Source organism: Thamnophis sirtalis, unplaced genomic scaffold (genome assembly GCF_051295495.1).
Source record: "Thamnophis sirtalis isolate CommonGarterSnake01/CBP01778 unplaced genomic scaffold, rThaSir2_p1.2 scaffold_4, whole genome shotgun sequence".
Taxonomy (NCBI): domain Eukaryota; kingdom Metazoa; phylum Chordata; class Lepidosauria; order Squamata; family Natricidae; genus Thamnophis; species Thamnophis sirtalis.
Genome location: NW_028261384.1, coordinates 77,608,555 through 77,622,969, shown reverse-complemented (window position 1 = coordinate 77,622,969; position 14,415 = coordinate 77,608,555). Strand labels below are relative to the sequence as shown.

Sequence of the window (14,415 nt, the reverse complement as noted above, 5' to 3'; positions counted from 1 at the left end):
AACTATGAAAACCAGCTGGGTGAACTTGGGACAGTTACTCTTTTTCATCCCAAGTCACTTCATGGGGTTATTGTTGCAATCGGCAAAATGGCAGGAGGAAGATGTGTTGGATATGTTCGTCGCCTTGAATTATTTGTAAAAATAATAAAAGGCAGGATATAAGTAAAAAATAAAAATATCATCATCACCATTGGCCCTAAAACTCTTCTTTTTATGCTGTATATCTTTTATAAAGTTTTATTACTGTAGCTGTATATGTGAAGGTATTTTGTAATGATGGGATGACATTATGGTTTGAGGGTTATTATAACACACTGCAATTATTTCATTAGTCTTCTTTTGTTGAAGAGGAATACTTAATAAAGAGTTAATGTAACAAAGCAATAAACTTTCACATATGATAAAGACTTCAAAAAGTCTCAGTGAAGAACCTTCTTGATGAACAATGAACATTAAAAAAAAAGCAATGACCACATTGAATCAGATTCATACCCATTTAACCGCTATGAAACTCCTCCAAGAACTCAGAAAATTGTAGTTCAATGAACTTGCTTTTGGAAAATTACAATTGTGTATCAGCAATTATGTTTTGCTGATTAAAACCAACTAGAAATGGATTAACATTTGTTGTATAGAATCTCCTTTGTGATAATTTGATAATTCAAATTGATCCAGTGTACGTTCAATTCATAAGAAAGCTCATGCCAAAATATTAGATGTGGGTCAACTCTTTCATATAACTATATCTGCTAAAACATAGATGCATGTGACTTCTGAGAATTGATTCCATAGCCTTCTCTTTCATGGATATGTTCATTCAATTCAGCAATATTACTCTTATCCCTGAATAACAGATTCAGCAAACCTGCCTATAAGAAAATGCTTTGGAATGTATAATTCTGAGCTCTGGATTATTCAGTCTTTTTATTTTTGCTTTTCCAGTAAAAGGAAAACTGTTTCAAAAATCTATTTCAAACCAGGATTTATAAAGACTTGAAGAAGAATAAAAGCATGTTTTGTGTATTAAATTTGTTTCTTAAATAGCAATATGCATATAATGTTGTGAATTTATGAGAATCCATTTTCAATGAACATATAAGTGTGGTTCTAATTCCCTAGTACAGTGATGGCGAATCTTTTTCTTATAGCATGCCACAATTTTGTATGCACACGCTGTCAATCCAATCCTTCCTGCCCCACATGTGCATGCACGCAACCCTCCCCCCACACATGCATGAACGACCCTTCCCCAGGTTTTGTTGGCCTCCCAGGCCTCTCAAAAGCCAGAAACGGATTGTTTCCAAACTTCTGGTTGGCCTATTGGGGCTGTTTTTTGCCTTCCCCAGGCTTTAAGAAAACCTCCTGAGCCTGGGGAGGGTGAAAAACAGGCCCAACGAGCCAACCAGAAGTTCATTTCCAAACTTCTGGTTGGCCTATTGGGATTGTTTTTTGTGCTCCCCAGGCTCCAGGACAGCTTCTGGAGGCTGGGGAAGGCAAAAAACAGCCTGTCCCGGCCTTCCAGAAGCCCAAAAACAGCTGACCATTGAGTGCATGGGCCCTGGAGCTGATGGCTGGCGTGCCAGTGAATATGGCTCTGTGTGCCACCTGTGGCACACATGTGATAGGTTCGCCATCATGGCCCTAGTATGTATCTATGTATCTATATAAATCAGTTATGTTACAAGTGGAAGAAATGTTACATGGTGATGTCAGGTCAACGGAGTTGTAAGAGTTTCAGCAAGAAACTTAATAAGGCTTTTTATGCATTAAAGTCTGCCTTTCTGACAACAAGAATGAAAACAACAGCAGGTCTGTATTATTGATAAAACTTCACAATATTATGATACACCCAAATCAAATGGAGATTTCAAAGTGCTAACAGATTAATGGCCTATCAAAAACACATTAATCTGGTTTTATCCAGGCATATCTTAAAGCCCGAGTTCTTGCTTTCTGAGGACCATTTATTATAAGTAGGTTTTTAAGATAATTTCATAGTTATGGCTTCTTGTAAAGAGAATAATTCGGTGAATGCTCCCCACAGACTAACTGCCGCTGAAATGTGCCATTTTCTGTGAAATTTGTAATTCAGCAATGTTGAATATTCTGTGGGACAAAAACTTTCCGTGAAACCCCAATATTCTCATTCTCAGAAATTGGAGCAATGCTGATTATGGACATTTTGTATGTGATTTCAGATAAGAAAAGTGACTGACATGTTTACACCAATAGAAAAGATACACTTAGGATTCCTGGCTTTTTCAAACAATTACAGAGAATTCTGAGAATTTTCCAGAGTGGGTAAAATGACTATAAAGCCATTTGAAAGTACCCTGCAGTCTGATACCTTTAATGTTCAAATCAAATCAAATGACAATGTATGTTTTAACTATTATCACATCCTTTTTAGAACATGATGCTAAAAGGCTAGACAAGAATGCTCCTAGGCTTCAGAAACAGATATTGTCTGGAAAGAAATATTTATATTCTAAAGGGATTTAAAAAATGAAAAGTGATCCCTGTAGGTATTTTTAAACACCTGTAAGCACAGATAGACAACAATATTTACTGGCAATGTTGAACTGCTTAAATTACTGAACTGCTTGGATTATTTTCTTGGATTAGATGTGTATAAAAAGGGCAATTCATGATAAACCAATATTCTTTTCTATTTGTTTGGGCTTGTAATCTCAATGTTTGTCTGTCACTTGCACCTTGAGTTGTGCTGATCTTCTCTTTTTTAAAATTAGATGTGCTCAAGAGTCCATTAGAGAGCTTGTTGGAAAAAAAATGTTCTGCAATCCCACCCCAACCCCTACTGTTTACTCCTCCCATTTCATTTTAGATAAGCCACTCTTTTTTGCTCTCATCAATGGTTTCTGTAAAATTGGGATCATTGTTCATAATAGCGGCATCTGCACTCTCAGCAGATTCTGCCCCCTTGGCTTCATTGGTATGGTAGGTTCCCTTGTGGCGGAACATGTATCGAATGAGGAACACCAGGGTGCAGAGAATGGTGAAGATCACAACAGCAATAATACCTAAGAGAAATGTGAGAGTTTAACAAATTAAAAATAAGGGGGGAAGAAATATTCATCCAATAATATATTGTAATTAAACATACCTGCAGTTTTTCAAACATTTCTGCTAAATTTGACATTGCTAAAATATTTATTTTGTCAAGCCAACTTATAATATCATTCATTTAATAAGAAAAATCTCACCAATGAGATTTAATTTTTTATTAATAAATTAATATATCTTAAGTGGCAACTACACAAAATGTGTATGAATTTGAGGTTCATATACATACTTTAATAATTTATTTACTTCACACAATGAAAATCATGTACATTAAGTGCAATATTAATATTTTGATATAATCAGTTCAGTTCTTTACAAGTTAGCCATCTTCCTGTACTCTAGGAAAGATGATGGATTATACTGAAAAGAATTATTTTACCTGCCCAACAACCTCAGTCTGAAAATTGTCATAGTGTCTAGTGAAGCACTAGAAAGTCCCACAAGCAGTCGCCACAACAAGAAACCAATAGACCCAATTGTTCTGAGTAGTTCTCATTCAGAATTAGGCATAATGGGAAAGATATCTTGAAATTGCATTTCATCATTGCAACTATTTTCCTGTCTCTCATACAAATCTCCATAGTCAGCTTGCCTCATCTGAAAGGTCTTTTGATGAATTGTGATAATATATTTGAAGTTGCATGCATGCATGCATGCACATATCAGTGTATGTGTGGGGGAAGAGAAAAAGAAAGACTGTGGTGATTAATGAGCTAAACTATAATCACAGAGAGTAGAAAGAAGAATCTCAGATGAGATAGGAACATTGTGTTTATATATCTGCACAAATGCTATTATATTTATTATTAAACTTATATTCTGCCCATCTTGTCTAGAAGAAAATCTATGTAGCTTACAATTATGAAAAATCAGAAGATAAAATATCAAAGCATTACACAATAAATATTAATACTAACATTGTGTTAGAATTGACAAGATGGGAAGGAAGGGAACAAAATGCGTATGGAGAAGAGGTGGAGTCTTATCTTACTCCATTAACCACCTCCAGAATGACAAGTCCGCTTAGGACCTTACACCAGTTGGCAGAGCTTCAAGCCCTTTCAGAAAACCAAAAGTATGGGTACAGATATCATTTCAGATGGCACCAGTTTTCAGAGGATGGCAGCCACAATAAAAATCATTCTTCTTCTGGACCCCAACAGCCAGAATTCCTTGATCAACTGAGTTCCCAGCACACACTTTCTGCTGGGATGGGTAGCATGGGCCAATACCATTGGGATAATTCATCAGAAAGCCTGGATTCATGCCATGAAGGGATTTAAAGGTAAGAACCAACCCATTGATTTGGACCCAGAATTAAACCCATAACCAGTGCAGCTTCCGGAATAGTGGTATAACATTAACTATCCAAGGAGCCGAGGTGGCGCAGTGGTTAGGGTGCAGTACTGCAGGCCACTTCAGCTGACTATTATCTGCAGTTCAGCAGTTCAAATCTCACCGGCTCAAGGTTGACTCAGCCTTCCATCCTTCCGAGGTGGGTGAAATGAGGACCCAGACTGTGGGGGCAATTTGCTGACTCAATTTGCTAAAAATCTGTAAACCGCTTAGAGAGGGCTGAAAGCCCTATGAAGCGGTATATAAGTCTAATAAATAAATAAAATAAATAAATATTCCAGTGTCTCCAAAAATTGTCTGTGTGGCTGTATTTTGCACCACCTATAGCTTCTGAATACGTTTGGAATAGTCGAAGCAGGAGATGACCAGGGCTTGAGTGACTGAGCATAGGGACTCCTGATTCAGGAAAAGGTGTAACAGGCACACAACAAAAAGTTGTCCAAAGGGTGTCCTAGCCATGACTGCTATTAGGAATGCTTAATCCCAAATTCAGGAGAACCCCAAGTTGTGCCACAGTTCTGTATGGAGATATTAAACATATTAAATCCCAGATCCCGAAGCTCCATGGTTCCAAAGCCACTAAGTCTTACTACAGTTCAGCCAAATCCTTTGTCACCCATCCAAACCTCCATAGCCAGATGCTGTGACTGGGCAGTGACAGCATCTCTTGGGTCACCAGGAATGGAGATATAAATGATACTGAGTGTCATTAGTGTACTGATGGTATCTCATCTCATCATGGCAGATGATTCATTATATGAAACTTAATCTACTCTACCAGAAGTTTTTGCCTGGGGAAATGGATACTATCAAGAAATGGGACTTAATAGAGGAACATTAAATAACAACCATAGAGATAGGAAAATAGGATAGAATTTCCACCTAAATTGGATTATATTATTGTTAACCTAGAATTATAAATTGTAGAAGGAAGGCAATATCTGTTATCAATATTCCTTCTTCTTGATTTAAGTACTCCATTTTTTCTTTCATTGATTTTAGTTCCAGACAGTTCCTTTGTTTGGAAAGACTGCTTTATTCCCAAATTAATTTTATGTATGCCTAGTGAAAACAATCTCTGGCTCTTCATCTGTTTTTTGTTGTTGCTCATTATTTATTTAGCTTCTCTTTAAGCATGAAGATAAATTTGCTCAATGCAATGTATGAAAAAGTAAGGATCTGATTCTGAATCTTAGACTTTATTATTGGTTGCAATTGGCTTAATGATGAATTTACTTTGCAGAAACATTCCAACTTGAGACACACTATCAAAAACCAACCATGAAGTTAATCCATGTGGACATTACATTCTTTTGGTGAATAAGTTTAAACATTCTGTTATATCTTTACTTAGTAATCAAAATGAGTTCATTAAAATGTTATTTAATTTGTTACCTCTCAATTTAAGCACAAGGAATTGTTCATCAGCACCTTATATGAAGAAAGTCTCCCTAACATCATGGTGACTGATAGTGACTTAGTAAATTCGCTAAGTAAATTTACATAATTGATAATGGATTTAAATGTTTCTAATCCTAGCCCAGCATCTTAATTATTAGATTGTACTTGAATATTATGAAAAAAAATATTTACATATTATGATAACCCAAAGAGGTTATCAAATTTTCCAAAATAATTTGATCAATCTTAGGTAACTATGTACTAATACTGAAAATTATATTAAACTAACTGAATGTACTTATTTGTCAGTTGAAATAGATATATACTGCTTCCTTACCTCCAATAATTGCTGAATTTCTGTTAACACCATTTCCTATTACTTGACCATTGTAAGGAAGATCAGCACCTGATGTAAAGCGAAGCATAACATTTAGATTGTATTTTTTCCAGAGTTTGTATCAGTCTAGGCCAGAACTAAAATTAAGATATCCTTAAACATTAATATTGGAAGCATAAAGGAAATAGAAATATGAAATAACAAAGTTTCTAGTATAGCATTAGATCTCAGAAGGTCAGAATGGACTCAGTCAATCTACAGGAAATTCCCAAAGGGAGAGTCTCAATTTTGTCATAAACTTAGTGGGCAGTAAATATCCTTACTTCCATGTGGACTGTCAGTTATTCCAAGTCACTGCAGGAACACCATAGGTTAACATCAAGCACAGTGAAAGACATTAGTAACTAAAAATATATAGATAAGAGAATATTGAATTATAGATTAGTTCTTGGAAAGTACATACTTCCCTTGCTTAATGCTAGAGTTACATTCCTTAAAAAGCTTGCATAAAGCAAATTTGTATTGACTCAAGCACGACCTTGAGTCAATAGGAAAAAAAATTGAGTTATGGGATTTGGTGTCAGTTTCTATAACTCAAATATACTCATATATGTTTAGAACTTTATTCTTAGCCCTATATTAATTAAACATTTTCTTCCTTGTTTGGTACTCTACATACAGTACACTTTATCCATCTTTTCTATAGTTAGATTTCTAATGGGTAGATTTATCATGTACAACAAAAGAAGCAGAATGCCTCTAAAATTTTATTAGGATTCTTCATTATATTGCACATAGCTTAAAACCTGGTGTTGGGCTGAAGGTTCTTGATCAGCTTAGGTGAAATATGATATGTCCAAATTAGTTTCTAATGTTTGAGATCCTTTTTCTTTTCATTTTGAGGAAGGGTACTGGATGTGATCAGGGTGAAATGAGAGGGTAGTGCTATCTCTTCAAAGAAAGAAGGCCTGGAAATGTAGCTTCTGAGGAATTGGCTATCTCCTGACAGATTGGCTGCTGTGATCTACACCCTTCCATTCAGATATATCCATTTCTTCTCTGGCTTCCAGAAAAAAAAGATTTTTACTAACATATCTGTTCTTTTTCTTTATTTCTGTGGCTCAGTAACTTGAATATTGACTTATAGAAAATGGGTTAGTATTTTTACAGAAACCCAAATGAGCTCCAGCAACGAATTGATAGGAAACAGCATGACTTCTTAAGCAAAAGGAGATAACCAGGAAACGTCTGAAGGAGTTAGAAGACAAGAAAAACACAATGAAAGGTTGCAAAGATATAAAGTTTTGGGATTGGAATGATAGAGAATTAAAGTGGCTATAAGAAAGTATTTAGAATGGATGTGTCAAGGTTGCCCTTGGCAGGACATGAAGACCATAATAGAGAGAGAATCTGGGATAACATATTTTCTGTTTTATCTCTTAATTTTTTAATTTTATTTATCAAATTGATATAGCTGTCCTCTTTCCCAGAAGTGACTCTGGGTGTCAAACGGTAACCTATTTTTTTGCTTGGGAGAAGGTGCATCCTTTCTCCTCTTCTTGCTTTTGTCACCAATTAGTCAGAACATTCCTGCGCACTGCTATAGTAGCAGAATTGGTACCTATAGATTATAGTGAGACTTTTTAAACTATTGGCCTGATAACAGTAGAACAGGAACAGAATGCCTTTTGGGCTCTTCAGGAAGCAAGTACATTGAATATAAAGTGAATGTTTCTCTCCAAAATAATTTTATCACAGGAAAGCAAATATTATAACAAATGGTTGTTGTTGTTGTTGGGGGCTAACAAATGTATGCTGTTTCTATACTAGGATAATTCATTGTTTTTTATAGAAAGATACTGACATAGCACAAAAAGAAGTTGCAAAATTATTCCATTCTTATACCTTATGTGTGTATACAGTATTTATTTCCAGTAACAATTTTATTTCTTATTTTAAAAAAAAAACCTTTCCTCTTTATTTTATTCTCTTGATGATATGATTTAGGGTTTTGGAAATTAGAATTCTAGCCAGTAAAATATAACAGAAAGAGATAAATAGAGAATTAAATACCACTGTTAACAAAGCAAACCCATTAGCAGAGATTGTGTAGAGCAGGGGTGTCAAACTCGTGTCATCATGGCAGTGTCATGTGATGTATTAAGACTCCCCCCCCACTTCAGTAAACTGGGTATGGGTGCATCTGGCCCACAGGCCTGCATGCTGTTTGACAGCACTGGTGTAGAGTGAAGCAAAAATATGTTTATTGTGAATCATTCTTCAGGCTACTTTTGCTGCCTGTCTGCTGCCTGAAATTTGACAGTTCAAATCTCACCAGGGTCAAAGTTTACTCAACCTTCCATCCTTCCGAGGTCAGTAAAATGAAGGCCCAGGTTGTTGGGGGCAATATGCTGACTCTGTAAGCCACTTAGAGAGGGCTGTAAAGCACTGTGAAGCAGTATATAAGTCTAAATACTATTGCTATCTCTTCCTTGATTCTTGATTCTTTTGCTCCATTTGATTGATACTATATTCAAATGTAATCAATCTTTTTTTTTTGAGTCAGTAACAAAACATGTCACTATTAAACTATTCAGCAAAGTTGTTGCAGATAAGGTCTGCCCATTTGGAATTACATATTTAGCATTGACGGAGGGAAGAACTAATAGTCATTACTCTCTTTATTCTTTGTTTAGGTTTAAGAATCTGCTTTCCAGACTAGCATATTATGCTCTGGCTGCCAATTTCACTAACATTTCCCACTTGAAGCAGGGGCTTCAAGTTGCTCGTCAGCCTCACACATCATTCTGACAATTTACTGTTCTATTGCACTGAAACTATATCTACATTTTATTTATACATACAATTAGCATGTGCAAGTTTAATGAAGGTATTTTTGAGTCATCATGAAGAATTAAGCCAAGAAGGATAAATGTATAATGGAAAATTTGTTCCATTCAATTCTTTTAAAATATGCTTTGTTAAAATGTTTTAAGCTTTTAGTGAAATTAGAATCTCACACCAAAATGTTAACTTTTAAGATTTTTGTAATATAATTTTGAAGTGTAAAGTTATGTATGTATAGATGGGAACTGCTGTTGTCCTAAGTCCCTTTTGTAGTAGCCTGATGGGCTGCCATCAAAGTTAATGTCATCAGATTTCGAAAAATAATGGACTGTGCTGAAATGAGTAAATTGACACTTGAAATTAGAGAACAAGAGTACGAGCACTTTTATAAGATATGGGACTTGTTTTATCAGTGGCTGGGGGGAAAAACTTGGAAATGAAAAATGTTTTACTCATGCTTTAACTGAAGGAGCTAAATGATAACACAATCATGCTGTGAAATAAATTAACAATGATACAATGGAAAACTAATATATCTATGAATTGAATACTTTAGAATCTTTTGCTTTAAAAAGGATAAGGATAATAATGATTTTATGTATACTTGATAGAGGATTGGTGATATAATGTATAATGTTAGGAACATACTACAATGATATTTTGTTGCTGATAAATAATTTTAATAAGGAAATAATTGAAAATTGGTATATATATGTAGCGACTATTTAGAATATTTTGTTGGAAAATGAAGGAATAAGATTTCTGTTTGAATGTATGAGGTACAAGGATAATAATGAACATAAGCATACCTGATAGTCGATTGGTGGAATTATGCATATTGAAAACAGTGATATACAAATATAAATGGTTAAAAAATTTTTTTTTTCTATTACATGGGATTATATAAAGGTATACTGTTATCAAATAGATAATCAAGAATGTAAGGGAATCATGATTTACTGGGAAAAAATAATACTAACTGTAACTGAACATATACTGTACAATGAAAGTGAGGCATTTAGTTATACTAGATGAAAAATCTGAGATGGTAAATATTATTCAAGAATATGGATGTTAAAACACCTGTAACCAAATGACATGCTGTATGTGATGATGGTTTTTTTGTGTGTTTTTTTTGTCTTGTTTTTTCTTATTGTTGTGTGTATGTGTTGTCTATGTAATAAAAAAAAATTATATATATAAAAAAGCTAATGCCATCACCATCTTTCTTGGTTTCTTATTGTTTTATTTATATAATGCCAAAATAATTTCAAATTCTTATTGTTTAACAGAAATCAGTTTTAGTTCAGTGAAACAATCTCAGCTAAAAATAAGTATCCAACAAACAAAATTGAAATGTTGCGGGAAAAAAGAGTAGTTAACTTATTTTGCAAGGTAGGACATTTCTTTACAGAAAAGTAAGGCCTCTTCTACATGGCTGAGCATTTCATTTCCAAGCCATACCAATAACTTTGGCATGGTTTACAGTGACAAGCAACTATCCCCACTTTTCATTTTTCGTGCTCACATGTACTCCTGCTCTCCAGCTGACCATAACAAAGCCTCTCTTCCTTTTGGATAGGAAAGCTTTAGGGAACAAGACATGGGCTCATGGAACTTTGAATCTGAAGTTACAGCAATCTTGGCAATAGGATGGGACAAGGAAGAACATATTTTATGTTATTTGCCCCAAACCTATAATGATTTAGGCTATGTGCAATTAAATAACTACCAACAAAAGAGAACATTTGTAGATCATGGTTGAAATGAAGGTTCCTTGGTGGTCTATGAGCTTGTTTTCTTGCAGATGTTTTATTACCCAACAAACTAACATAATTTATTCTAGTCATAATGCTGATGATGTTACCTAGTTTGGGTAAAGAAATGTCTGCAAAAAAACAACCAAGCTCATAGACCACCAAGGACCTCTCAATTAAATAATTAAATAATTCCTAAAATAAAATTCCAAAATCTAAGCATCTGGAAAGGAACACAATCTTTCTAAAGCAATAAAGTACATAAGATCCCCACTGACTCTAGTCCAAGAGCGGGTGAAGAGCCAAATATTCAGGAGTTTTTAAAAGGCGTCCATGGTGGGGCCAGGTTAACAGAGGTTTTTCTGTGACAAAGAAGATATCAAGTAATATTGTTTAATGAAACATGCCAACTTTGTCCAATTATAGAGCTTGGGCAGAAACCAAAACAACCAGGCACTCATTTAAATAACTAAGCCCCAAACCATAAAGGTCATGCAGATTGCCCTAGTTGGAATTCCAGAAGAAATAAATCTTGTATACTAAACTATTGCATAATCTTCTTTACATCTTTGTAAACAAATCATGTCATAGCATATAACAAAACTATGTTGACTTTGGGCAGCTAAGAAAAATGCAACCTGAGTAGTACTTTGGTAAAAAAAGCTCTGGATAATATCTGGGCAGTAAGCTAGTAATCCTTATGGTGTTCAAGCATTGCTTCAGTTCTTTTGGGATTTCACCCAAGGTGCCTATTATTATCCTTGCTTGCTTTTGCCACAGTTGTTCTAATTCTATTTGTAAGTCTTTGTATTTTAGTGTCTTCTCCAGTTCTTTCTCTCCCATTCTGCTATCCACAGACACTGCCACATCCACTATCCAGACTTTTTTGTCTTTCTTAATGACGCTTGTTAAGTTTGGGATGTTACGTGGCAGGTGCCTTTCTTTTTGAATTCTAAAGTTCCAGAGCAATTTAACTTCTTCATTTTCTATTACTTTCTTTATTTCATGGTCTCACCAGTTCTTGCTCACAGGCAAATGATATTTCTTTCAGATCTTCTAATGCAGTGGTTCTCAACCTGTGGGTCACAACCCCTTTGGGGGTCGAACAACTCTTTCACAGGGGGCGCCTACAACCATCCACCTCCACCGGTGTCGCCCATGCTCAGGAGCGCGTCCTGAAGTGGCATGAAGAGCGCCAGGTGGTGAAGCAGCCTCCTCCCACTTCTGGGCGCAACCCAGACACCGCCCTGCCCGGTCTCCATGCCAGGGAAAAGCCGAGGCGCTGAAGGGGTAGAGAGACGAGTTCTTCTAGGTGGCAAATCAGTCTCGGCTCCAATGGACATCCGAAGCGAGCGTGGTCAGCGGTGCTGCTTCAGCCCAGCTGCTTGCACAGAGGATCAAAGATGCCTGGAGATCAGGAGACTTGTGGGGCAGTCGAGCCACCCACTTAAGCTGGCGGCATAGGCTCTTACCCAGGCAAGAGCATGCTGGGATTCAAACCGCCTTGGGCCTTGACGCTGCCTATGTTGCCTCTGCCGCCGGCCCTGTCCTGAGGGCTAAACTGAGCTCAGAGGCTTTTTGGCCCCCAGGAAGGGCTGGCAGGAGATGCCAGAGAAGAGGACAGGCCCCACCCACCCATTCCTTCCGTCCTGAGGAATTCCACTCTGGGTGGAAGCACAGTTCAATGTAGCTTAAGCCTCCATTTAAAATCCCATTTAATGAGCAACTTTTAAACCTGTGTTAACAAATAAATAAATAAATAAATAAATAAATAAATAAATAAATAAATAAATAAATAAATAAATAAAAGGGAGGGAGGGAGGGAGGAATGGAAAGAAAGAAAGAAAGAAAGAAATAAGAAAAGGGAGGGGGGAATGGAAAGAAAGAAAGGAAGAAGAAAAGGGAAGGAGGAATGAAAAGAAAGAAGAAGAAAAGGGAAGGAGGAATGGAAAGAAAGAAATAAGAAAACGGAGGGGGGAATGGAAAGAAAGAAAGAAGAAAAGGGAGGGGGAATGGAAAAAAAGAAAGAAGAAAAGGGAGGGAAGAATGGAAAGAAAGAAAAAAGAAAAGGGAGGGAGGAATCGAAAGAAAGAAAAAGAAAAGGGAGGGAGGAATGGAAAAAAGAAAGAAAAGAAAAGGGAGGGAAAAAAAGAAAAAAAGAAAAGGGAGAGAGGAATGGAAAGAAAGAAAGAAAGAAAGAAAGAAAGAAAGAAAGAAAGAAAGAAAGAAAGAAAGAAAGAAAGAAAGAACTGGCTGGCTGGGGGGAAATGTAATGTAAAAAAAGTAAACTTAATAAAGTGAAACTCATGTAAACCACGAACTGCTGCTGGAGGCAGGCAGGGGGTTTGTTTTATCCTGTTAAATCCCAGCCTGTCTGATCTTCTCCCAAACCAAGATTAGCAGATTAATCACTATGCTTTAATTATGTTCAATTTGTAATAATGAAAATACATCCTGCATATCAGGTATTTACATTACGATTCATAACAGTAGCAGAATTACAGTTATGAAGTAGCAACGAAAATAAATGTATGGTTGGAGGTCACCAGAACATGAGGAACTGTATTAAAGGGTCGCGGCATGGGAAGGTTGAAAACCACTGTTCTAATGGTACTTGTTGCTACTTTGTCATGCTATTGCTTGTAGTCAGTCTGTATGATCTTCTAACACCCCTTCCCTCTTAGATGGAATCAACTGATTTGTGATGTAGTCATGCAGGTAGGCGGGCTTTTTGGTAGCTCTGCCAGACCTGCGCAGTTCAGTCAGAGGTGTTCTTTGGACAGGTCAGACGGATCTGTTGGCTCTGCAATTTCGCCTGTTGGAATCTTTCACAGACCACGGCTGGAGCTTCTAGAGCCGGGTCGCTCAGAGCTCACTGCGGGCCTTCAACACAAGTAGATGAATATCCCGGTGTCTTTGGGTTTGAGTTGGCTGTGGAAGGAGTGACTTCGTGCTCCTTTTGGGTAGGACTTTGGCTAACTCATGCAGGAGTTACCTCTGGTTGTCTAAGAGTGGAGTTGAAGAGGTAGCCACGGAGTTGGTCAATGTGCCTTCTCCAATTCCGACCGTCCTCGAGCTCTACAAGATAAGAGTGAGGCACGGTGATGCCTATCACTCTGGCAGGAATCCACAGAGTTCCCCCAGCATAGTTGCGGGCTTAAACTAAATCCCCTATGCTAAAATTCTGAATTTTTCTTGTTGAGTCTGGGGACGATGAGGCAGAATAGTTTGGGTGTCGCCGGTCTAAGTGAGATCTTAGCCAGCGACCCATGAGAAGCTTGGAAGGGCTTCTCCCCATGGTAGCACTTGGCGTGATGTGTTGAATTAGAAGGAATTGATCAACCTGTGTTTGCCAATCTCCTGGGCCAATCCTGGATAGGGCCTCTTTTGCAGATCACCATTCTCTCCGCCTGACCATTGGAGGCTGGATGGAATGGTGTGACCAGGGCATGTCTGATTCCCTGTGCTGCTAAGTAGGTCTTGAATTGCATGGCCGTGAACTGGGGCCCGTTGTCAGAGACCAGGACATCGGACAGGCTGTGTGTGGAGAAAAGTCTCCATAGTATCTTGATGACCGCTTGTGCCATGGTAGAGGTCATGAAGACTACCTCTAGCCATTATGAGTAGGCATCC

General features: G+C 37.0%; 1 protein-coding gene across 1 annotated transcript in view; it reads right to left on the bottom strand.

Annotated features, from left to right (window-relative positions):
* Positions 1 to 2,329: 2,329 nt before the first annotated feature.
* CNTNAP2 (contactin associated protein 2) overlaps positions 2,330 to 14,415 on the bottom strand; it is an 885,336-nt gene continuing 873,250 nt past the window's right edge. The window contains exons 23-24 of the mRNA XM_087714410.1: positions 6,179 to 6,247; positions 2,330 to 3,041 (exon numbers count right to left, since the gene is read on the bottom strand). Of these exons, the coding sequence (XP_087570536.1) occupies positions 2,842 to 3,041; positions 6,179 to 6,247 (269 nt within the window). The 3' untranslated portion in view covers positions 2,330 to 2,841. The remainder of the gene's footprint in view (positions 3,042 to 6,178; positions 6,248 to 14,415) is intronic.